Genomic DNA, 23,731 nt, shown 5'->3' with positions numbered 1-23,731 from the left:
TTTCCGAGTACAGGCAAAGTAATCACACCATCAAAACTATGGGGGACTTCAGGAGGCCCCTCTCAGACTAAGAGACACAAGAGTAAAGAGCCAGGGATATTAAGGGTCCGATTCAAGAGTAAAACCAACAACTCTGTCAGTCCTGGTCAATACTATTAAGCTGCTCCCAACCCTCACTATCATAATCACACTGTAACAATTGGGGCTCAGACAGGAGCCAACAATAATATAGTAAAACAGTAAGGAAAGAATTATTAGGCTGGTAAAAATAGCTCTTTCGATGAGTGTACCACTTTGTGATGTATGTGACTCAAATTTCAGCCTGGCCCCCACTGCATTGAAGGAAGCTTTGGTACTATGATATTTTTCATCCTCTGACTCCCTTCCCCCCCCCCTCTTCATTTATTTCCTGTGTAGTGACAGCCAGAAATCAAGAGGGAAGGGGGAGGGAGAAAGGGAGAGAAACACCTGCAGCCCTGCTTCCCCATTTGCAAAACTTTCTTCTTGCAGGTGGGGACTGGGGACTCGAACTTGGGTTCTTGCACCACCAGGTGGCCCCTCTGACTATCTCTATTTGACAAAAGAAGACGAAAACAAGTACTCAACACAATTGGGTATTTCATACAGGGAGGAAAGGAAAATCAAGGATAGTGAAATAGTAAATGGGGGGGCGGTGATGCACTCAGTTAAGTGGACATCATACAAAGCTTAGGAGGATCTGAAGGGTCTGGGTTGGAGACCTGACTCTCCACCTACAGGAAGGCTGCTTCACAACTAGCCATCAAGCCTTCAGGTGTCTATCTCCCTCTTTACCTCCCCCTTCTCTCAACTGCTCTCAGTCCTATTCAATAAAATAGAAAAAATGACCTCCATGAGCCATGGATTCGTAGATTTGATTTGATTTTTAAAAAAACTAATGAGGGCATTGCTCAGCTCTGGCTCGTGGTGATGTTGGTAACTGAACCGAGGGCTTCAGAATCCTAGGCAAGGAAGTCTTTTTGCATAACCATTATGCTACCTCCGCAGTCCCTATGATGTACTTTTAAAGCCAACTACTACAGGGGAGGGCTTTAAGGGGATTGAAGCAAAGGGCTACTCCTTTCCTTAGATACCAGAAAGCAAGCTAGTTCTGTCTTAGGGTGACTTAGGTATTTATCGGTTTCATCTAGATCCAAGCAGATGTCCCATTTAAAGTTTTGAGATTCTGTGACTTGATGAGGTGGCTCACTGGGTAGAGCACAAGACTTGAAAATGTGTGGGTTTGATGTCTACCAGTGTAGGTGTCAGACAGATCTCTGTCCTCTCTCTCCACCCACTGCCACACCCCTTGTAAAAATAAACCATAAAAATCTTCTTTTAAAAAATTACAAAGTTGGGGATCCCAGGCTTTTCAGGTTGATGCCTTCACTTCAGGCACTGGCAATCACAATTGCAAATTGAGTAGCAGGTTAGTTCAGAGAAGCACCAGACAAAGCTGGTCAAGGCATTGCAGAACCTGCTGATAGGTGAACACTGAATTTGGAAGAAGTCCTTCCTTCTTGGTTATGCCCTCTACTGATGTAGTGTAACAGGGTTGAATGACAAAGCAGAATTGTTCCAGGACTACACTGCAGAATAGTGAAATCTAGTATTAAGAATCAGTGAATGCTCTAAAGGGACCCTCTCTACACTACCACCGGTCACTTCTATAAGCAACGCCATCTTGTAGGCCCTCCCAGGACCTTGTTCTCTCCATAAAGCAGCAATCATAGGGAGAGACCCAGTCTCTGAATGATGTACACATGAGATTGAAATTCTGAGTAACTCACTACATAGTGTTAGATGCTGTCTTAAATAGATTGTGGGAAGAAGAAAGGAGAATCAGTTAAAGTGACTGTCTTCTCCAGAATAAGTAGAGCACCAGCTAGGATAAGAAGATAAAGCACGAAAAGGAAAAGGTAATATATTTAAATTTATGTTGATTTAAATTCTGTCCTCTCCACAGACCAGATTTTCCCAGTTTCTCTAGTCGTTATCTTGATGGTAATCTTCCACTCTGCTTCCAGGGTTTCACCTATGAGATTAACCTTTGACAAAGACATATGGTTGGCTGAGTATTTGGCCATGGAAAGCATGACCAATCATCCCAGTTTACCTAACAGCAGTCCTGGTTATAGCACTTTCCTATGTTCTGGAAAGCACGTCATTTCCAGATAAACCGAAATAATGTCACCCTACATACGTCCCAAAGATTTTCAAGCTTTCTGTGCATCAGGATTAGCCTGAGAATTCGGTTTGAAAAAATGGGGGTGATTCTATTTTTTTTTTTATTTATAAAATGGAAACACTGACAGGACCATAGGACAAGAGGGGTACAATTCCCACCACTAGAACTCCATAACTCATCCCCTCCCCTGATAACTTTCCTATTGTTTAACCCTCTGGGAATATGGACCCAGGGTCATTATGGAGTGCAGAAGATGGAACGTCTGGTTTCTGTAATTGCTTCCCCAATGAACATAGGCATTGGCAGGTCAATCCATACTCCTAGCCTCTCTCTCTCTCTCTCTCATAATTAATGTCCTTTGATTATATATATATATATGTGTGCATCTTATAAAATATCACCACCGGTTGCTTGATTCTATTTTTAAAGATGCAGTTATTTTGGAGGAAAGTGAACATCAGGTTGGTTTTTGAAAAAACGTTTTACTGGAGGTTGAAGGAGTACTGATTGCCACAAGTTGTAAGGAGTCCTCATTCCAGACTTCCATGTTTCTGTTCCAAAATCCTAATCATGGGGAAGAATGACATCTTTTTTGATGACATAGGCAAGTTTCCTGAGAAAAAAGCAGACACTGATAAATTACTAGTTGATGGTGGGGGGAGAGAAAGGGGATAAAAGATAAAAATTATAGCCTGGCCTCACTCCTTTTCTCTTTCAGTTACAGGATAAATCATTCCCCTTCAATGTCATAAAGTATAATAAAGAATAATGGATGCTGTGGAAATTAGATTTTTGTAGCACTTTATGGGGGAATATATGAACAGACTGCTTGCCCTAGATTATATATTTAATAAATGGTGGCATCTGAATGGACTCTCAAGTCTGTTCACTCAAGCAAAATTTGCTGAATTCTGGAGAGCTAGGAGGATTCAAGTGTGGTCCCAGGCTCTAGTTAGTGCACTCTGATCGAGGCTGCAACGAGAACATAAAGGAGGCACTTCTGATAATCCCCAAGGCTTTCAGAATAAAATTCAAAATCAGTTTGTTTTGTATTTGGTTCCCCAAACCTTCCTGTTTTTTTTTTTTTTTTTTTTTTTTTTTTTTTTTTTTTTTACCAACCCAGTTGGAACCCATCAAAGATACAGGCACTTGGATGGTTCCACTTATGTGGGTGTTCTTTTTAGAGAATGGGAAGTGATGCTCATGTCCAGAGGGACTACGACCCACTTTTTCTTTTTATTATCTTTTATTTATTGGATAGAGAAATCGAGAGAGTAGGGGAGATAGGGAGAGAGAAAGAGAGACACCTCTTGTGAAGCTTTCCCCGTGCAGGTGGGCACTGGGGGCTCGAACCTGGGCCCTTGAAAACTGTAACAAGTGCGCCACCACCCGGCCCCTACAACCCACCTTCGCTCATTCCAGAATCTATCTCCTGCACAGAGCTCTCTCCATCTCTGTGCTGCCCAATAGTTCACGCCCTACCATCCACACCGCGGCCCTCCAAGCGCTGGGAACGCGGAGCTCCCCGGACTGCCGGAAGAGGACGCCGGAAGCAGCGGCGGCGGCGCGTGACGTTGAAGGAAGTGCCCGCCACTGCAGCCAATGTTTGGGAGTCTTCGGTATCGGTGCCACACTCATAAAGGTCCCTAGACCTCCGGAGGCGGAGCAGGTCCGGAGCGGCGGCGTCTTCTCTGAGACTGGGTTTGAATTTGTGCGCCTGACCCTGTGCGGCAGGTGCTGACACGCCCCGTGCTACTGCGGGGGAGGGTGGGGACCGCCCCCGAGGTCTCTTCCCCTGCCGCCTCTGAGAGGGTCTAAAGCGGAGACCTTCCTCCTCTTTCACTTGCGGGGGTCGCTGAACCTGCATTTCACCCGTGGCAGAGGCCTTGCTCGCCCGGGAAGTAACTCAGGCTTAGAGGGTCCTGATGTCACTTGCCATCTCTTGAGAAGTGACAGAGGGAGATTCCCAGAGCGTCTCGGCGTTGGTTCTTGGCCTCAGCAAAGCAGCAGGATTGTCCAGAAAGAAGAATCCCGAGGCAGGGGGTGGTGTCAGTGAGGGTGGTGTCAAAGGAGCTTTGTGGCCTGGGATGGGGCCCCAGGCACCTGTGTTTCCAACCTTGTCATATGCTTCCTGGCAGGTCATTAACACCCTGCTCCCCTTGTGCAAAGAGCAAGGCGGGGGTGGGGGGCCTGCCATCGCCCCTCTGAGCACTGCAGGTAATTGTGAAGTTAGATATTCAAGGTCTCCATGGCAGGAGTAGTGTCAGATGTGGCGCTGAAGAGTTGGCTTTAGATTTTGCACTTAACCTCATTTTAGGAAAATGGCAGACTCCCTCATCTCTCCATCTCTTAAGTAGCAAGAATCGCTATCACACGTGGGGTGATGGTGATGACGTTAAACTTAAAAAAAAAAAAAAAGAATCCTGGATTCAGTTCAGCTCCACTGAATTAGAAGGTTTGAGGTTAGGCCTGGGAATATGTAAGTGGAACATGCCTTAAAATGAGTGTTCAATGTTATCTTTGAGACCTTTAGGTGTAGTACATTCTAAGAAATGGATCATAGGTTCAGAACATAGGGTCTACACATCCCTGGTTTTCTGGAATATTACACACGCACACACCCTCACCCTAACCCTAAACACACACACACACACATACACACACCTGTGTGCGTTCCTATATTTTATGTGGGCTAAAATTTTGTTGTCAGATTAGTATTACTGGCCATTATGAGGTGTATTTTTTCAAAGTAGCTGAAGACGGGCTTAATAAAATTTAAGCATTCACCTACCTTTTCTGAGTGACTTTGGGTAAGCTATGTAACTTGTGGTTCTCATATAGACCTGTTTATCACCATCTACATTGCTTGTTATTATGGCAAACACTTGCATTTATCTTGAACCAGGCCTTTTAGAGAAAGGCCATCCGTGTTTTAAACAAGCTTCCAGGAAAGTTTGATGCAGAAGTTACATAAAGAAATTGACTTGGAACCTGAGTTTTAGATTACTTCTCAAAGTTCATGTAGGTGAAGGAATATTAGTTTCCTTATGTTCTGTCCTTGGTGATTAATAAGAATAACGTGGTTTATGATGGATCATGGCTTAAGAATTTCTTGTGAACAAAGTGAAAGTTCCATAACAAGATTGTCAAAGATAAACATTAAAACCAGCAGCCCCTATATGGCTTAGTAGGCTTTTTGGTTGAGGTATTGTGATCAGAAGTTGACTTTGTAGAGTAGCTTTGGTTGCTATTAAGCCATATCTTCTTCCTGAAAGAATTGTAATTACATCTTAGTAGTCCATGCTCTCACAACCCCAACTAAAGCACCCCCCCTCTGTCTCTCAATTATTGTGTGGTTTGAATCAGGGATGAAATCTCTTGAAATATAAGAAGCCTTTGGTCAACATGGACAACAAAAGACAGCGAGCCCGTGTGCAGGGAGCCTGGGCTGGTCCTGCTAAGAGCCAGGCCATTGCTCAGTCAGGTAAGAGACCTTGAAGACTGTGTGTGTATGTGTGTGTGTGTGTGTATATGTGTGTGTGTGTGTGTACAATTATCCTCTTTATGTATTTTTTCTGTGTGTATGCAAGAGATACCCATACACCCCACTACCATTTCATGTGCCTCCTTGACTTGAACCCAAGATCTCTTGCATGCAGGGCATACATACATCTACCACTGAGCCAACCCCCTTGCTCCTTGTCCTTTATTTCCATCCTTTGGCTTATAATAGACTCCCATTTCAAATGACGTTAAAGGACTATTTGAAATATAACTGGAGTTTAGTAAGTTAGTTCAGCTGGCAGGATGCCTGCTTTGTCAGGCACACAACTCAGGTTTGATCCCAGCTTCCACTGCACTGTTGGAGGCTGTGGTGCTGTGGTGGTGTTCTCTCACCCCCTCTCTATCAGAGAGAGGTAGCCTACAGTGAGAAAGACTTGGCAGTGACAAAATAAATTCATACTTTAAATTAAATGTGACTGGCATTTTTTTCTAATTTTATTGGTGTGAGATAAGGGTTGGTCTTTAATATTCCTTGTGTTTAGCCACAACTCTCAAACGTGTGTGTGTGTGTGTGTTGAGTCATTTAATAATTAATTTCCAGATGTCATGTAGACCACCATCAAGTTGGTATTATTGACCCTTGCTCAGTGTCAGTAGAAGTGATGAAATCAGACTTTTCCCTGGTTTGATCCTGTTCTCTTTCTTGTTTCAGTTAGCACTGCTAAGAACCATGCCCACCAGAAGACTGGTCAGTCCTGGATGAACAAGGAGCCTCATCCCTCTGACAGACAGTTTGTGTTCAAAGAGCCCCAGCAGGTATATTCTTGTTTACCCTTCAGCAGTAGCGTGATTATTTATTTACAAGAGCATGATAATTTATTTATTTGCTTAGCTCTGGCATATGGTGTGTAAAAGATTGAATCTGGGATATTTTTGCCCCAGGCATGAAAATTTCTTTGCATAACCATTAGGCTATTTCCTCTGCTCACAAAGATAAGTTTTAAAAGCTCTTTTCATATAGCTGACAGTCAAATAGTGACTGAGTAAATTCATTAATAAAAGGAGAAATAACTGTAATGACAGTAAAATATTAGGTTGATACAATGAACTGATGAATCAGTTTTTTAATACATCTGAGGATTCTCAATAGTCTTTCCTCACTATATGGGAATTTGTAACTTTTTTTTCTTTTTCTTTTTTTTTTTTTGTCAGTTGGACTGCTTATATCAGTGATTTCAACTTAAATATCCCTAAAACTGTTCTGTGTTCAGTCATAGTGCAGCCGATGTCTTTAGAATTGAATTGAGGGAGCCAGGCGGTAGCGCAGCCGGTTAAGCGCAGGTGGTGCTAAACGCAAGGACCGGCATGAGGATCCCTGTTCGAGCCCCCGGCTCCCCACCTGCAGGGGAGTCACTTCACAGGTGGTGAAGCAGATCTGCAGGTGTCTGTCTTTCTCTCCTCCTCTCTGTCTTCCCCTCCTCTCTCCATTTCTCTCTGTCCTATCCAACAACGACGACATCAACTACAACAACAATAAAAAGACAACAAGGGCAACAAAAGGGAAGATAAATAAATAAAAATTACAAAAAATATATATATAAAGAATTGAATTGAAATTTCAGCTGCCATTGTTTTCTGATTCCCTCCTTCCCATAGTTAAAAATTTAAGAAACAATGTTTCCTTTTTATAAATAAAAAAATTAAAAAAAGAGTTTGTAAAGTGAAAACAAAATGTAAGAAACTATGAGAATCCATTGTTTAGAGTATCATGGGGAGAAGAGTTGACAATCAGGCATCTAGTCATAGTAATGATTGTGAAAATGATTAAAACCTCTAATGTTTTCTGTTTCTACAAATTTCCTGGAAAGGTTTTCCCAGAGCTTCTGGTAGCTAGGAAACTGGATTGATTCCTATTGTATCCTCTTTTGCTGCTAACTAATTTCAATGAAGTCCTTCTCAGAAAAGTAGAAATAAGGGTTTCTGTTGGAATACTAAAAACTTGAAGTTAAAAAAAATAGATAGTTTTTGGAAATAATTATATAAAAAATTCATGTTAAATGGAGATTAGAACATTGTTCAGCTCTGGCTTAAAGTGGTACCAGGGATTGAAAGTGGTATCTGGGATGGAAAGTTGGTGTATGATTGCTTTTCTATCACCTTATCCCAAATGACATAGCTATAGTTTGATTTATTTTGATGAGAAATTAGAGGATATAATCATGTTGCAAGTAAGCTCTCATGATGATTAAGAAAATCTTGGAAATAAGATTTTCGGGTGGGGGGGTTGGGTTAAGCGCACATGGCTCAAAGCGCAAAGACCAGGACCAGTGTAAGGATCGTGGTTCGAGCCCCCGGCTCTCCACCTGCAGGGGGCTCTCTTCCACAGGCATTGAAGCATGTCTGCAGGTGTCTATCTTTCTCTTCCCCTCCTCTCTCCATTCCTCTCTGTCCTACCCAACAACAATGACATCAATAACAATAATAATAACCACAACAACAACAAAACAAGGGCAACAAAAGGGGAAAAATGGGAAGAAATGGGGCTGGGTGGTGGTGCACTTGGTTGAGTGCACATGTTGCAGTACTCAAGGACCCAGGTTCAAGCCCCTGGTCCCCACCTGCAGGGGGAAGGCTTTGCAAGTGGTAAAGCAGGGTCGCAGGTGTCTTTCTCTCTCCCTCTCTGTCTTTCCCTTCCTCTTGATTTCTGACTGTTTCTATCCAATAAATAAATAAAGATAATTTAAAAAAGAGGAGAAAAAAAAAAGAAATAAGATTTTCTTGTTTCCTTGCAGACACTACGTAGAGTCCCAGAGCCACGAGTGATTGAGTAAGTAACTTACTGCCTTCCAGCAACTTATGCCCGTGAAATGGAGAACTTAGGCTCTTTCCCTCACCCCAATTTTTCCACGTGGAAAAGAAAACCCAGTGAGTGTCTTAATTTCGTATGGGATATTCCTATCTCAGATGTCTTTAAACTAGATCTTTAGAGAGGCCTTTCTGAATTTACGGATTGTGTGGAATGTGCAACAAGATATCTTTTAACATTAAACTTTGGCTTGGGTATAGATCTTGTGACCCGATTTCATGAATATTTCTGCAGCTAAGATATCTTTTTGATAAAGATGAAAGGGATTTTTTTTTTTCCTGACTCATTTTTTTCCTTTACACTTTGAGAAAACTTTAGGTACCATTTTACTAATGATACTTGTGAGAGCTGCCAGAAATTTAGGGGACTTCATAGTCTGTTTTTTAAGTATTTTATTTATTTATTTATTTGATAGAGACAGAGCGAAATTGAGAGGGAGTGGGAAGATAGAGAGGGAGAGAGAAAGAGAAAACCTGTAGCAGTGCTTCACCACTTGCAAAGCTTCCCTCCTGCAGGTGGGGACTGTGGGCTTGAACTTAGGTCCTTGTGCATTGCAACATGTGTGTTCAACCAGGTATACCACCATTCAGCCAGCCCCTATAGCCTATTTTTAAAAAATAGTCTGTCTTTCTTGCCTACTGGGGGCTTGGCCATATGAGATTCAACTGCTGCTGAAAGACACCCCCCCCATAACTTCACATAGAGAAAAACAGAGATGGAAGGAGGGAGAGAGGGAGGGAGAGAGAGAGAGAGAGAAATGGAAGAGAAGAGAAGGAGAGACACCAAAAGGGTACCCCAGCTATCCATGGAACTTCCTCTGATGCCATTCATGATGTGCCCGTGTGGTGCCAAAGGCTAAACCCTGGCCACTTTCATATGCTTAAGTGTGCACTCTACTGGGTAAGCTATCTCCTGTTTCCTATTTATTAAAGCCATGTAATAGTTCCAGTGCAGTTGATGTGATAGTGACATTCAGCTAGGATAGAGCTGTGCTTAAAATGGCCTTTTGGTGTGGGGATAGATAGCATAATGGTTATGCAAAGAGGTTCTCATGCCTGAGGCTCCAGAGTCCCAGGTTCAATCCCCCTATCACCATAAACTAGAGCTGAGTATTATTCTGGTAAAAAAGAAAGAAAGAAAGAAAGATCAAAAACACCTTTTCAAAATTAATGAGATATATTTTTTCTTTTTTTTTAATTTATTTTCCCTTTTGTTGCCCTTGTTTTATTGTTGTAGTTATTATTGTTGTTATTATTGATGTCATCGTTGTTGGATAGGACAGAGAGAAGTGGAGAAAGGAGGGAAAGGCAGAAAGGGGGAGAGAAAGAGAGACACCTGCAGACCTGCTTTACCGCCTGTGAAGTGACTCCCCTGCAGGTGGGGAGCCAGGGGATAGATCCAGGATCCTTATACTTTACCTGTCCTTGCACTTTACCCGCCCAACTCCCTAATGAGATATTTTTAACTCTTCATGATTCTCAGTTTCAATCTGTGGATAATTCACAGTAGAGAGCATTCTTTTAGCAAATGACATTACGTTTATGCCACTGGCCATGAACAGTCTGTTAAGCTGTTTCAAGGCAACCTGTTTACTTTAGAAATATTTTAAAGTAACACAAATACCATTATAATTTCACAGAGTAAATAATTTCAAAGAGTAGTGTGGTTAGCCATATTAGTTTCCTTGCCTGTGATACTAAGAGTTATACTACATTATCACTGAAGGCCCAGCCTAGTAAGTCTAACAGATTCTGAGTCTTTCATAAAAGCGATAATTGCCTCCATTGGTGATAAAGCAAAAACCTTGAATTACAGGAAACAAATGAGACAATCAGACTAGGGGGGGGAAAGTACAGTTATGATCTCACAAGTCAGAGCAAAATGACAGAACTTTTTTTTTTCTTACTTTCTTTATTGGGGAATTAATGTTTTACATTCGACAGTAAATACAATAGTTTGTACATACATAACATTTCCCAGTTTTCCATATAACAATACAACCCCCACTAGGTCCTCTAATGACAGAACTTTTTTCCTGCTTGACTCTAGGTTTTATTGATTCTGGTTATTTAAAGTCAGTTATAGTAGACTTTTTTAATAGTGAGAATGTCACCCACATTTGAAGTGAGCTAGTTGTAAATGTGGCCCCATGTACAATCACATTTAATTATTTTATTCACACTCTTGGAGATTCTACAAGTGACTTATTTAGAAATGTAGTAAATGTGTATGAGAGTAACTGACTGAGGCTCACACACTCACCAAAGATCCTCGTTCAGACATGGCAGGGGGTGATATTAAAACTGCTTATTTACTACTATTCTCCATAACCTAATCTCTCTCTGAAGATTCTGACACAGTGATCTTGATAGATGCACCCACCCAGTTGAAGTCACTTTTCTTAACAGGGACCTTGCCTCCCTACACATCTGCAACAGTTTTTTGCTTTGCAAATTTGATTAAATTCAGAAAGCTTTTCTTGCTCATCTGCTTTGCTGTATGCACAGGGGAACAAGCCATTCCTTGTGTCTCAAGTACAAACAGTATAGTAGTTGAAATTCACACGTAATCAGATAAAGTGTAATCCTATATGCTCCAAAACTTAGTGCTGGAGATGAGATGGTTAACTTTATTTGGGTAGATAAAGGTCAGGAAAGGTTTATAGACAAATGTTGCTGAGCTGAGATTCGGAAGAATGAATTAGACCAAACCTGGGGTGGAGGGCATGTATCAGGGTGCTGTGTAGCAGGGAGACATTTCATCATGCAGAAAAACATGGGGGTAGAACTATGGAGGTGTATTTAGGACATTTAAAGCAGTAATTGTTGCTGGAGTTGTTAGGAAAGGAATCTAGATCATGAGACCTTGTATGCAGAACTGAAAATTTGAAGGGGAGTCTCAGAAAATTCCTAATCAAATGAGAAACCTAAAGACATATATCTTTGAAAGCTACAGAAGTCCAGAGCCCTGAGATAAACTTCCTACCTGTTAAAATGCATCCCTATTCCAGAGCCAACTGAAGGGTGCTTTTTTCCTCCCAACATATCTTTACATAATAGGTTCTTGGACAACTTCAGAGCCTAAATTATAGATGATATACTAAGGAGTAGAATCTGGATTAACTTTAGCCCAACCTTAGTCTCTATGGTTTGATCCTATCAGTTCCTATTCCTAGTGTCACTAATGATACAGTGCTGCCTTGCCCCTACCTCAACTGGCAGAAGTAGGTGGAGTTCTATTCCCTCTTAGTGTACCCTCATTGTTAAATTAGTTTGGTGAGCTGGGACTTTGGAAGCTCCAAAGGATAGTCCTTCCATTGGGTGGAGTGTGTTCCTTTGCCTAATACTAACAAGTCTGTCTTCTTTGTTCCTTAGCAAAGAGGGTGTGTATGAAATCAGCCTGTCACCCACAGGAATATCTCGGTAAGTGGTTCCTCACCAGAAAATGATTATATCACTGAGAGTCTCTCTTTTTAAATTTTTTTATTTATTTAAAAAAGGAGCTATTAATGGCTACAGGATAAGAGGGGTACAACTCCACACAATTCCCACCACCAGATCTCCATATCCCATCCCCTCCCCTAGTAGCTTTCCTATTTAACCGTCTGGGAGTATGGACCCAAGGTCATTGTGGGATGCAGAAGGTGGAAGGTCTGGCTTCTGTAATTGCTTCCCTGATGAACATGGGCGTTGACTGGTCGATCCATACTCCCAGCTTGCCTCTTTCTTTCCCTAGTAGGGTGGGGCTCTGGAGAAGTGGAGCTCCAGGACACATTGGTGAAGTCGTCTGTCCAGGGGAGTCTGGTCAGCATCATGCTGGCATCTGGAACCTGGTGGCTAAAAAGGGAGTTAGCATACAAAGCCAAACAAATTGTTGAACAGTCATGGACCTAAAGGCTGGAATAGTGCAGATGAAGTGTTGAGGGGTACTTACTGCAGACTATTGTGTACTTTTGCTTTCAGGTATAAATTTTGCCCTAGTTTATGGATACCTGTGAACATATGCTCTATCTCATGGGACCTGAAGATTTGGGGGTCTCCATTTAGTAGATAGTTAGTAGGCCTGTTTTAGTTATATTCCAAAGGGCCCATGACTATACTAGTTTTTGTTTGTTTGTTTTTCTGAGCCTGACATCTGATATGCAGGTGGACCCAAGTTGTCTGGGGAGATGATGTCATGGCTGGAAAAAGGTCTAGAAAGCTGGATCAGGAAAGAGAGTAGTCCCCAAATATGGGAAATATGTATAAATATTGTTGACTGTAAACCCCATCGATTTGATGTGATCTGGGGCCCATATTCATCTTAGGAGCCTATGTGACCTCTGCATCCCTGTAGATCTGAGCTCACATTCTGTGGTCATGAGTAGCAATGTTCCACCACATCAACAAAAGCAAGACCAAAAACCACATGATCATATCAATAGATGCAGAGAAAGCCTTTGACAAAACACAACATCCCTTTATGATCAAAACGCTACAAAAATGGGAATAGATGGAAAATTCATGAGTAGGAATGTTCCAAGCTGCCCCAATTTCAGTACCCATCTTCCTCAGGTGGAACATAGAGTATGTTGTGCAGCCTCCCGTTCTCTACTGTTGTTAATCCACATTGGGGGCAAGTTCCTATGGGGGCTCACAAAGGGGTCTATTTTGTTGTTCCTGATAGAAATGACCAGTAACAATGGAGAGAGGGATTTATTTGAGGCCTAGGCCCATCTTGTCTGTTTGGGAATCACAGGACTCCCCGACTAGGGCCCCAGCTGATGGGGTGGCCTGATAGTGACTAAAGAGTCATCATTAAAGTATGCCAGTCTCTTGCCCTTATTCAGCTTTTGTAGTCCTTACTTTGATAAGGTTAGCTTTGGAGTAACTGAGGGAAGTGTAATAGAAAGTAGGTGAGGAGAGTATCTCAAGTCTAAGTAGACACTATTTCATGGTGTCTTTTTAGGTCTTTCTACTTGCTGCATATACTCTATTTCTAATGAAAGAGAGGTCTAGAGAAAGAGACACCAGAGCCCTGCTCAGCTCTGGCTCAGGGTGGTGTTGGGGACTGAACCTGGCACCTCAGTGCCTCAGGCATGAAATTCTTTGCAGAACCAATATGCTGTTTCCCCTTGCCAGTATATCAGAACTTACATATCTAACCGAATTCCTGGAACCCTGCATCCCCAGAGCCCTGCCCACTAGGAAAAGAGAGAGACAAGCTGGGAGTATGGATCGACCTGCCAATGCCCATGTTCAGCGGTGAAGCAATTATAGAAGCCAGACCTTCCACCTTCTGCACCCCACAATGATCCTGTGTCCATACTCCCAGAGGGATAAAGAATAGGAAAGCTTTTGGGGGGTGGGGGGTAAGATAGGGAGTTCTGGTGGAGGGAATTGTGTGGAAATGTACCCCTCTTATCCTATGGTCTTGTCAATATCTCCACTTTATAAATAAATTTTTTTTTAATCACTAATAAAATTTAAAATAAAAAAAAAAGAAAGAAAAAGTTACAGGCTGAGTGATAGCTCTTCCATCCAAGCCTATGCCTTACCATATGTGAAGTTCTGGGTTCTCGTCCTGAAGCACCATGAGTAGATGAATAGCATTGGGGGGTTTGGGGAGCTCCATGGCTATTGGGACAGTGCTGTCGTATCTCTCCTGAACTTCTCTTGGTTCAGTGGTCTTCCCCTGTGGTGCCAATATTGGAACCTAGGGCTTCAGCTTAGTGAGATACCTGCTCTGTTGGGTGAGCTATCTCTTGATCCTTTCAAAGCAAGTTTAGCAATCACATAAGGACACAGTATTTATTATTCTTATCATATCTCACTGTTAACCAGGTGAGCTTTGACCTTCAGCAAGTCATATACACATTCAGAGAGTGAAGATACTTTATCACCAAGACTTTGTCTTGTTAAAAAAATTATTTGCTTATTTATTTATTTTACTTATTTTTACTGCCACCACATTGTCACTGTGGCCAAGTATCTGCATGGTGAATCAGTTGATCCTGGTAGCCACTTTTTGTTTTTTTTAGTTTCCTTCCTTCCTTCTTCCCTTTCTTTTTTTTAACTCAGACAGAGAGGAATTGAGAAAAAGAGAGAGCAACACCAGCAGGACTACTTGCCAGCTCATGAAGCTTCCCCTGTGCTGCAAGTGGGGACCAGAGGCTTACTCATGTCAGTGTGTATGCGCTAACAGGCATGCCGCCACGTGACCCTTCACTAAGGCTTTTTAAGTAAATGTTCCTTGGAGTTTCAGAATATTTTATAATAAGGTTTTTAAAAATGATTTTGAGAGAGTTGGGCTGTAGCGCAGCGGGTTAAGTGCACATGGCACAAAGCACAAGGACCGGCTTAAGGATCCCGGTTCGAGTCCCTGGCTCCCCACCTGCAGGGGAGTTGCTTCACAAGTGGTGAAGCAGGTCTGCAGGTATCTATCTTTCTCTCCCCCTTTCTGTCTATCTTTCTCTCCCCCTTTCCCTCCTCTCTCCATTTCTCTCTGTCCTGTCCAACAACGATGACATCAGTAACTACAACAATTTAAAAAAAGTATGAGACCTTAAAAATTCCTAAACTTGGTGAAAAAAAAAATAACTTCAAAAGCTAAAAAATAAAAAATAAAAATGATTTTGAGTTAACTTGGTATTGCTGAAATAAGTCTCTGTCCAATGAGAGAATGAACCATCATTGGATATATTTATTTGATGCAGTCAAAATGATGTGTAGCTTTCTTTATAATTGGCAGAGTCTCAACAGACTAGTTAAAATAATGCTGGGAGTCCAGCGGTAGCTCAGAGGATTAAGCGCACATGGTGCCAAACGCAAGGACCAGCTTAAGGATCCTGGTTCGAGCCCCCGGCTCCCCATCTGCAGGGGAGTCGCTTCACAGGAGGTGAAGCAGATCTGCAGGTGTCTGTCTTTCTCTCTCCCTCTCTGTCTTCCCCTCCTCTCTCCATTTCTCTCTGTCCTATCCAACAATGACGACATCAATAATAACTATAACAATAAAAACAAGGGCAACAATAGGGAATAAATACATAAATAAATATTTAAAAAATAATAATGCAAGGGATGTGGCCTGGGAAGTGGCACACCTGATAAGGCATTGGGCTCTTGAGCATGAAGTCCTGAGTTTGATCTCTGGCATTGCCTGTGCCAGAGTAATGCTTCTTTCAGAGATCCTTCTTTCTTTCATGTTAATAAACACATATTAAAAATAATAAGAAACAGAGGGGAAGATGTTTTGTTAATTATTCTAAGTACTCTTCACAGTGCTCTTAGAAGGATCATCTTTATGTTACAGAGAAGAAAACCAAGTTTCAGTGGTCCAGCAGGTGGCACAGTGGATAAAGCATTGGACTCTCAAGGGAGGTCCTGAGTTTAATCCTCGGTAGCACATATGCCAGAGTGATGTCTGGTTCTTTCTCTCTTTCCTCTTGTCTTTCTCATTAATAAATTTAAGAGAGAGAGAGAGAGGGGGAGAGAGAGAGAAAGCCAAGTTTCAGTGAGGCTAGCTAAGCAGTGCTGGAACATTGTTTAGTCCATGTCTGTAAAAGACTTTGTGCATCTCTTCTCTTCTCTTCTCTTCTCTTCTCTTCTCTTCTCTTCTCTTCTCTTCTCTTCTCTTCTCTTCTCTTCTCTTCTCTTCTCTTCTCTTCCCTTCCCTTCCCTTCCCTTCCCTTCCCTTCCCTTCCCTTCCCTACCCTTCCCTCCTTTCTTTCTTTCTTTCTTTCTTTCTTTCTTTCTCTCTTCCTTTCTCTTTCTTTCTTTCTTTCTTTCTTTCTTTCTTTCTTTCTTTCTTTCTTTCTTTTGTCTTAACATGAAAAGAGTTTATTTTACATCTACAGTATCTTGACCTAGATGATATTACGGTCTGATTGCCATGGGAAAAGTGGTAAGATGATTTCATCTTCCCATGAAAGAAGCATCCAAATTAACTTGCTCTGCTTATAGAGTCTGGCCCATCTTTTCTGTGCTTTTTAGTTAATAATGGTTCTTTATGCATCAAGGGTCTGTCTGTATCCTGGCTTTGTTGCTTTAAAGGAAGCCGACTGGGTACTGGAACAACTTTGTCGAGATGTTCCCTGGAAACAGAGAATCGGCATCAGAGAGGGTGAGTAAACTTCTAAGAGGACAGTTATAGTTTACTGGTCTCCCTTCCTGGATTGCTTTCTGATAACACTGCTTCTTTTTTACTAGTTATTTTTTCTTTAAAAGAGGCCTCAAAAACTTGAGACCCTGAGATCCATCCAAAAAGCTCTGTGCTTCTCTATGTTCATAGCAGCACAGTTTGTAATACCCCAAAACCTGGAAGCAACCTAGGTGTCCAACAGCAAATGAGTAAGTTGTGATACACACACACACACACACACACACACACACACACACACACACACTGGAATACTGCTTAACTATTTAAAATGGTGATTTTGCCTTCTTTACCTCATCTTGTATAGATCTTAAAGGAATCATCTTAAGTGAGATAAGCTAGAAAGAGAAGGATGAGTATAGGATGATCCCACTCATAGACAGAAGTTTAAAAACAAGAACAGGAGAGAAAACACAAAACAGAACTTGGTTGAATTTGGTCTGTTGCATCAAAGTAAAGGATTCTGGGTTGCGGTTGATGTGGGGTGTGCTCAGGTCCTGGAACAGGATGGTGGAGGAGGACCCTAGAGTGTTATGTGGAGAACTGAGAAATGTTACTTATGAACCAACTACTTACTGTATTTTACTGTCAACTGTAAACCATTAATCACCCCCAATAGACCAAAATTTTTTTTCACATAATCCCCCTCAAAAAAAACAAACAAACAAAAAACTCAACAAACTTGAGATCCTGAGGGTGAATCAAAATTAGCCAGCAAAGGATACAGGGAAAAAACAACAGGTAGAAACCTTAGAGATCAGAGAGAACAGGACAAGAATTTAAAAGTAGGCGTTCTAGAGTCCAAAGGAAGTTTGGCTTGAGTGAACCAGTTGGTAGACTTATTTCTCTTTGCATTATCTCTGTGTCTCTATTCAAATGAAACCAGCTCTCCTCTTTTTTCCTAGGAACTTCCAGAGCTTTCTTTCTATGATCCTATTTGGCATGTTTTTTCCTAATCCTTTTTGCCTAATCCTTTTTGTTATTGTGGTAGCTCCAGCACTTGTACTTTCCTGACCTGATGCAGATAATCCTACTTGAAATCTCCTCCTCTAGCAATTGTTTTCTCTGTAGCAGGTGAGATAAGTATTTCATGAGAAAATCAGCTGTTTCTACAACAGACTGTAAAGCCTGTGGCTAGATCACAAGTTCAATTCCTGGCACCAAAGGCCAAAGCTGAGGAGTGTTCTGATTAAATTAACTAAATAAAAGAAGGGAGGGAGGGAGGGAGGAAGGAAGGAAGGAAGGGAGGGAGGGACGGAGGAAGTGAGGAAGGAAGGAAGGAAGGAAGGAAGGAAGGAAGGAAGGAAGGAAGGAAGGAAGGAAGGAAGGAAGAAAAAAAAGAAAATAGAAGAGAGAAATTTACTCCTCTGTGGGCATCCATGCTATACCAGAGATGGTCACTGGGGGGCATCTGTGCTCTAGCGTAGAATATCTTTTCATCATCGGTGAATTTAATTTTTTGGTAAAGACCAAAGTATGCATCTGCTTTATTTTGGTGATTCATGTCAGAATAGGAGTAGGTTCTCTCTCAGCCAACCTTCTTCCTACTCCAAACATTTGTAATGTGTGCGCTCAACCAGGTGCACCATCGTCTGCCCCCCCTTTTAAATTTATTATTTTTTATTTTATTGATTTACTAGATAGTGACAGAAAGAAATTGAGAGTGGAAGGGGATACAGAGAGGGAGAGAGACAGAGAGACACACTTGCCCTACTCCAAACATTTTTACAGCAGGATTTTGGATACAGTCTTAACTTACTCATGTAGAATAATTGTTCATTATAAACAAATCACAATTGAGTGATTCTTCAACTCTTAGCTTTCTTATCTGTAAAGCAGTACTAATACTAATAATGCCTGCCTTATAAGATTGCTGTGCTAGTAAATGAGATAATGCATGATAAAGGCTTAACAGAATGCTTTATAAGTATTTATAAGCCTTCAATCAATGTTAGATGCTTTTATTATTGCTCTTGTGGTTGTGGGAAATTGAAGTGGAAAATTGCAGGCCTAAGATTAAACCCCTTTTGGAATAAAGTGGACATCAAAAGCATCTATAGGGAGTCGGGCTGTAGCGCAGCGGGTTAAGCGCAGGTGGCGCAAAGCACAAGGACCGGCATAAGGATACCAGTTCAAACCCCGGCTCCCCACCTGCAGGGGAGTCGCTTCACAGGTGGTGAAGCAGGTCTGCAGGTGTCTTTCTCTCCTCCTCTCTGTCTTCCCCTCCTCTCTCCATTTCTGTCTGTCCTATCCAACAACGACAACAACAATAATTACTACAACAATAAAACAACAAGGGCAACAAAAGGGAATAAATAAAAAAAAATTTAAAAAAAAAAGCATCTACTGCAACAGCTATGATTGGTCAGAGTACTTTTTCCTTCATTAGAATCATAAGGTTTTAAACAATATTGGACACAGGGATGGGCTGTTTTGTTTCCCATAGGACCTTGGTACCACAAGTTCCAGTTTGCAAGACTTCAGACTCCATAGTCTCCCCGATCTATCTAAATCCTACTGCTCCACAGTATAACTCTTGACTCATGTTTATGTCATCACTGACATAAAAGTAACACATCTTCTTACCTTTGTAAGCCTTCTTAGCTTTGTGAACCTTTGCCTCTGCTAATTTCTGACACCTTACCTCCTTTGGTCTTCTTCCTTCTATATCTCACCCATTCAACTCCTGAAATCCCATATGTTCAAGGAGGTAGAATCTTGGGTCAGAGCCCATCCTTGCTCTTCCATTGTATTTCTTCTTGCACTTCTCAAGGTGTAGTATTGGTGTTCAGTAGATACACTTTAAATAGCATTGAACCATTTCAGAGGCTCTGTATTTTCTTTCTTAGATGTAACTTACCAGCAACCAAGACTTACAGCATGGTATGGCGAACTTCCTTACACTTATTCAAGAATCACTATGGAACCAAATCCTGACGTATGTTGAGATATTGTTGGTATGGTTTTAGACTATATACTATAATTGTAGAGTAATATGAATGCAAATAAATTTACCTTACAGGGCTGCATGGTGATTCCTAGTTCAAAAATGCTCCCTGAAGTTAAAACATTGAATCTTTGTATTTCATACTTTTTTTTTCTATTTTTTTTAAAGATTTACTTACTTATTAATGAGAGAGAGGAAGAGACAGGTGATCCAGAACATTGCTCTGGCACATGTGATGCCAGAGGTTGAACTCAGGACCTCTTACTTGAGAGTCCAGCACTTCATCCACTGTGTCACCTACTGGGCTGCTGTTTCTGTGCTTTTGCTCCATAGGTAAACTCTGAGAGTGAGAAAAATCTAGAACTCTACTATAAACTGGAACCAAACTCCCAAGATTTCAGGAAAATGAACCATTTCTTTTCTTAATCTCCTCTACCCACCCCACTCCCCAAGATATTTTTGCTGTAGCCCTTTCTGTGTAACCCCATCCTGATGCACATTTTCTGTGAGATTATGTCCTTCTGCCTGACCAGTGGGATCAAAATGTCTCCTTCTACTTCCCAGGCTCTTTTGCCAATTGTGGGGGGAAAAAATCTGGTATTTTTCTTGATGACTTTGTATTCATTCAGTGGCTACAGTTTCCAGACTTCCAACTTATCATTACTTTGACTTGTTTTTACTGCTTCTTTTGTTTTAAAAAATTTCCATGACACTAGACAAAGATATTTTAATATATGAATTAAGCTTGTCAGAAGATGGGGTTAAGTCCAAGAATAGTTCCCTGTTTAGTCTCTGGGATCTTGCCTTTGGCAAATAGTTATAGTTTATTGAAAGAGACTTTGAAGAAAATGGAATTTTGCTTATGACATGGAGATAAACAGAAATATGGCACATTTTTAGAGATGGCAGTTTATAATTATAAACTACTACTCTGCTAAAATTCTTGGAGATAAAATATTGACTGGGAGGATGTGTTCATAGCTTTTTCATATAGTGAGATATCTAGATGCTTTGGTTTCTAGGGCTGCATTTAGAGTGTGACTCAGGTGGTAAGGAGACCATTTCTATCTGAGGTTGATTTGGAAACACGGAGAAAATTGCATAAGGCCAATCCAGCATAGATTGCTGACCACTTTTTTTTTTTTAATTTTCTTATTTTTTTACTTTTTATTTTTAAAAATTTTAAGTCATTTAATATTGATTTACAAAATTATAAGATAACAGGGTATAGTTGATACCTTTCCCAACACCAGAGTTTTGTGTCCTCATTCCCTCCATTAGAAATGTACCAGTTCTGGGGCCAGGCAGTGGCACAGCTGGTTAAGCACATACATGACAGTGTGCAGGGATCCAGGTTCAAGTCCCTGGTCCCCACCTGTAGGGGGACAACTTCACAAGTGCTGAAACAGAGCTGCTGGTGTGTCTCTGTCTCTCTCCCTCTTTATCTTCCCCCTTCCTCTCAATTTCTCTAGGTCTCTATCCAATAATAAGTAAATAAAACAGAAAAAAAATAATAAAATGTCTTAGTGGTCCAGGAGGTGACACAGTGGCTAAGGCACTAGACTCTCAAGCATGAGGTCCTGAGTTCAATCCCTGGCAGCACATGTACCAGAGTGATGTCTGGTTCTTTCTCTCTCTCTCTCTTTCTCCTATCTTTCTCATTAATAAATAAATAAAAATCTTAAAAAATGTCTTAGTTCTCCCAGGATCACCGATATAGGTTGGCTATTATTTCTATAAATATAAATATATATGTCTATTTTTCCCTATGGTCCTGCCTTCTCTTTCTTTCTTAGTCACACCTACTGTTTCTAAGTGTCTTTACCCTCTCATCCCACCCCACCCCCTTTATTTTTTCCTTTTCTCTCTCCAAGTTCTGATGGAGTTGAAGTTCATATTTCTCCCCCTCTGGGAGTATGGACCAAATTTTTTTATGGGGTACAGAAGGTGGAAGGTCTGGTTTCTGTAATTGCTTCTCCACTGGATATGGTCATTGGCACTGACCACTTTTCTTTTGGAATTAATTTCCCTTCTGGTCAGCAGTCATAGTAGAAGAATTGTTGGCTAAATGGGGATGGGAGTAGGGAAGAAATTCATTCTCATCAGTCTTTCAGTAAAGATTTTTTAATTTTTGTTTTGACATTTTGGGCTGGATGACTTGTGGTGATCCTGTGCATTGTAGCATATCTATGTCTTTTGCTAACTAAATGCCGAAAGTGCCCCTAACCCCAGTGAAGATAACTAGAATAACCCCAGACATTACCAAAAATCTGCTAGAGCTGGGGGGGTGGGAAGCTAGGAACCCCCCCCCCATCAAGAACCACTGTGTTGGAATAAGCATAAAGCACATAAGATTTGCTCATCAGAGTGAGCTCTTACGCTATGGGAACATTTTGACAACTCTTCCAGAGAATTTTTTAGTGACAAACTCAGCCTTCCTCTTAAAATGTTAGTAATATGCTTCTGGTATTGAAATTTTAGTTACCACAGATAAACATGAAGAATCTTAGCATTCTGGGTAACTCTTCTTTTTTTATATAAATTTTTTTAAATTTATTTTCTTTATTTATTGATAGAGACAGCCAGAAATCAAGAAGGTGGGGGAGATAGAGAGGTTCAGTGACAGAGAGACACTTCTTCACCACTCGGAAAGCTTCCCCTACCCCCAGGTGGGAATCAGAGACTTGAACTTGGGTCCCTGCACATTGTAATATGTGCGCTCAACCAGGTGCACCACCATCCAGCCCTGGTAACTCTTCTATTTGACATTTAGTTCCATTTTTGTTTAATTTTAGGTAAATAAGTATAGGAGTTCATATATAAAAATAAAATCAGTTGGGGCTAGGTGATACACTTGGTTGAGTATGTTATTATGCTCAAGGATCTGGGTTCAAGGTCCTGGTCCCCCACATACAGGGAGAAGCTTTATGAGTGATGAAGCAGTACTGCAGGTATCTCCCTCTTTTTCCCTGTCTCCCTTCCCATTGATTTATCTTTGTCTGTCTCTGTTTGGTAAATAAATAAATAAAATATTTAAAAATAAATCATATATACATTTTATTAGCTGTGTCAACAACATGTTTTGGTATTTTAAAGTATTTTTGCATCCTATTTAGTAGCTACATAGTATTTCTTTTTCCCTTTCTTTCTTTCTTTCTTTTTTTTTTTTTACCACCAGAGTAATTGCTGGGGCTCAGAACCAGCACAACCAATCCTCTGGTCCTGGAAGCCATTTCCTTTTTTTTTTTTTTTTTTAACTTCTATTTTATTTGATAGGAAAGAGAGAAGCTGAGAGACAAGGGGTTGACAGATAGAAAGAAAGACAGATAGACGCCTGCAAACCTGCTTCACCACTTGTGAAGCATCCCCCTTGAAGGTAGGAAGCGTACACTCCAACCCAGGTCCTTGTGTGTGGTAATGTGTGTGCTCAACCAGGTGTGCCGCCACCCTGCCTCCTAATTTTTTAATCTATATATATTTAATTTATTCAAGCAAGCAAACCTTTTTTGGTAAGATACAGAGGCTATCAAATTAGAATTCTCCAAATTTGAATAGCTCCTAACTTTATTGCTAGTAGATTTTATCTTGAATAAAATCGAAAGAAATAGCCAATACTTGAGATTTCTTAGGAATGTCTCACTTTTGTATGCGTGTGTGTTGGGTGTATTATTTATTTATTTCTTGTTGGATAGGACAGGGAGAAGTTGAGAGAGAGAGGGAGAAAGAAAGAGAGACACCTGCAGACCTGCTCCACCATTCATGAGGCTTCCCCCTGCAGGCGAGGAGTGTGGACTTGAACCGAGGTTCTTCTTTTTGGTAACATATGCACTCAACTGGATTTTTTCACCACCTGAGCCATCTCCCTGCCGGCCCCCCTCCCCATTTCCTTATGAATTGTTGCTACCTCAATCTTAATATACCTTAGCACAGAAGCAGACTCAGTCGTTAGGTGATTCAACTTCTTTCAGTTTTTGTTCAGACGATATCCTCCTGTATGCATTCAGTGTAAAAGAATTTCAAAAGAGCTGGCTAACTGGAAGTCTCACCAGCTTGACTTCATCTCCATTCTCTTACT

General features: G+C 41.1%; 1 protein-coding gene across 4 annotated transcripts in view; it reads left to right on the top strand.

Moving 5' to 3' along the window:
- Positions 1 to 3,786: 3,786 nt before the first annotated feature.
- The window catches only part of ALKBH3 (alkB homolog 3, alpha-ketoglutarate dependent dioxygenase), a 50,393-nt gene continuing 30,448 nt past the window's right edge, over positions 3,787 to 23,731 (top strand). For 2 of the 4 annotated variants that reach the window (XM_007531514.3, XM_060176568.1), the window contains exons 1-7: positions 3,792 to 3,940; positions 5,573 to 5,690; positions 6,423 to 6,526; positions 8,503 to 8,537; positions 11,951 to 11,998; positions 16,570 to 16,673; positions 19,559 to 19,647. In XM_007531514.3, the coding sequence (XP_007531576.1) occupies positions 5,612 to 5,690; positions 6,423 to 6,526; positions 8,503 to 8,537; positions 11,951 to 11,998; positions 16,570 to 16,673; positions 19,559 to 19,647 (459 nt within the window). In that variant the 5' untranslated portion in view covers positions 3,792 to 3,940; positions 5,573 to 5,611. Of the gene's footprint in view, positions 3,941 to 4,344; positions 4,424 to 5,572; positions 5,691 to 6,422; positions 6,527 to 8,502; positions 8,538 to 11,950; positions 11,999 to 16,569; positions 16,674 to 19,558; positions 19,648 to 23,731 lie in introns of all 4 variants that reach the window. The other 2 variants (XM_060176567.1, XM_016191861.2) reach the window with 2 other exon arrangements.

The sequence above is a fragment of the Erinaceus europaeus genome, chromosome 17 (assembly GCF_950295315.1).
Source record: "Erinaceus europaeus chromosome 17, mEriEur2.1, whole genome shotgun sequence".
Classification (NCBI taxonomy): domain Eukaryota; kingdom Metazoa; phylum Chordata; class Mammalia; order Eulipotyphla; family Erinaceidae; genus Erinaceus; species Erinaceus europaeus.
This window is presented reverse-complemented; position numbering and strand designations above follow the sequence as displayed.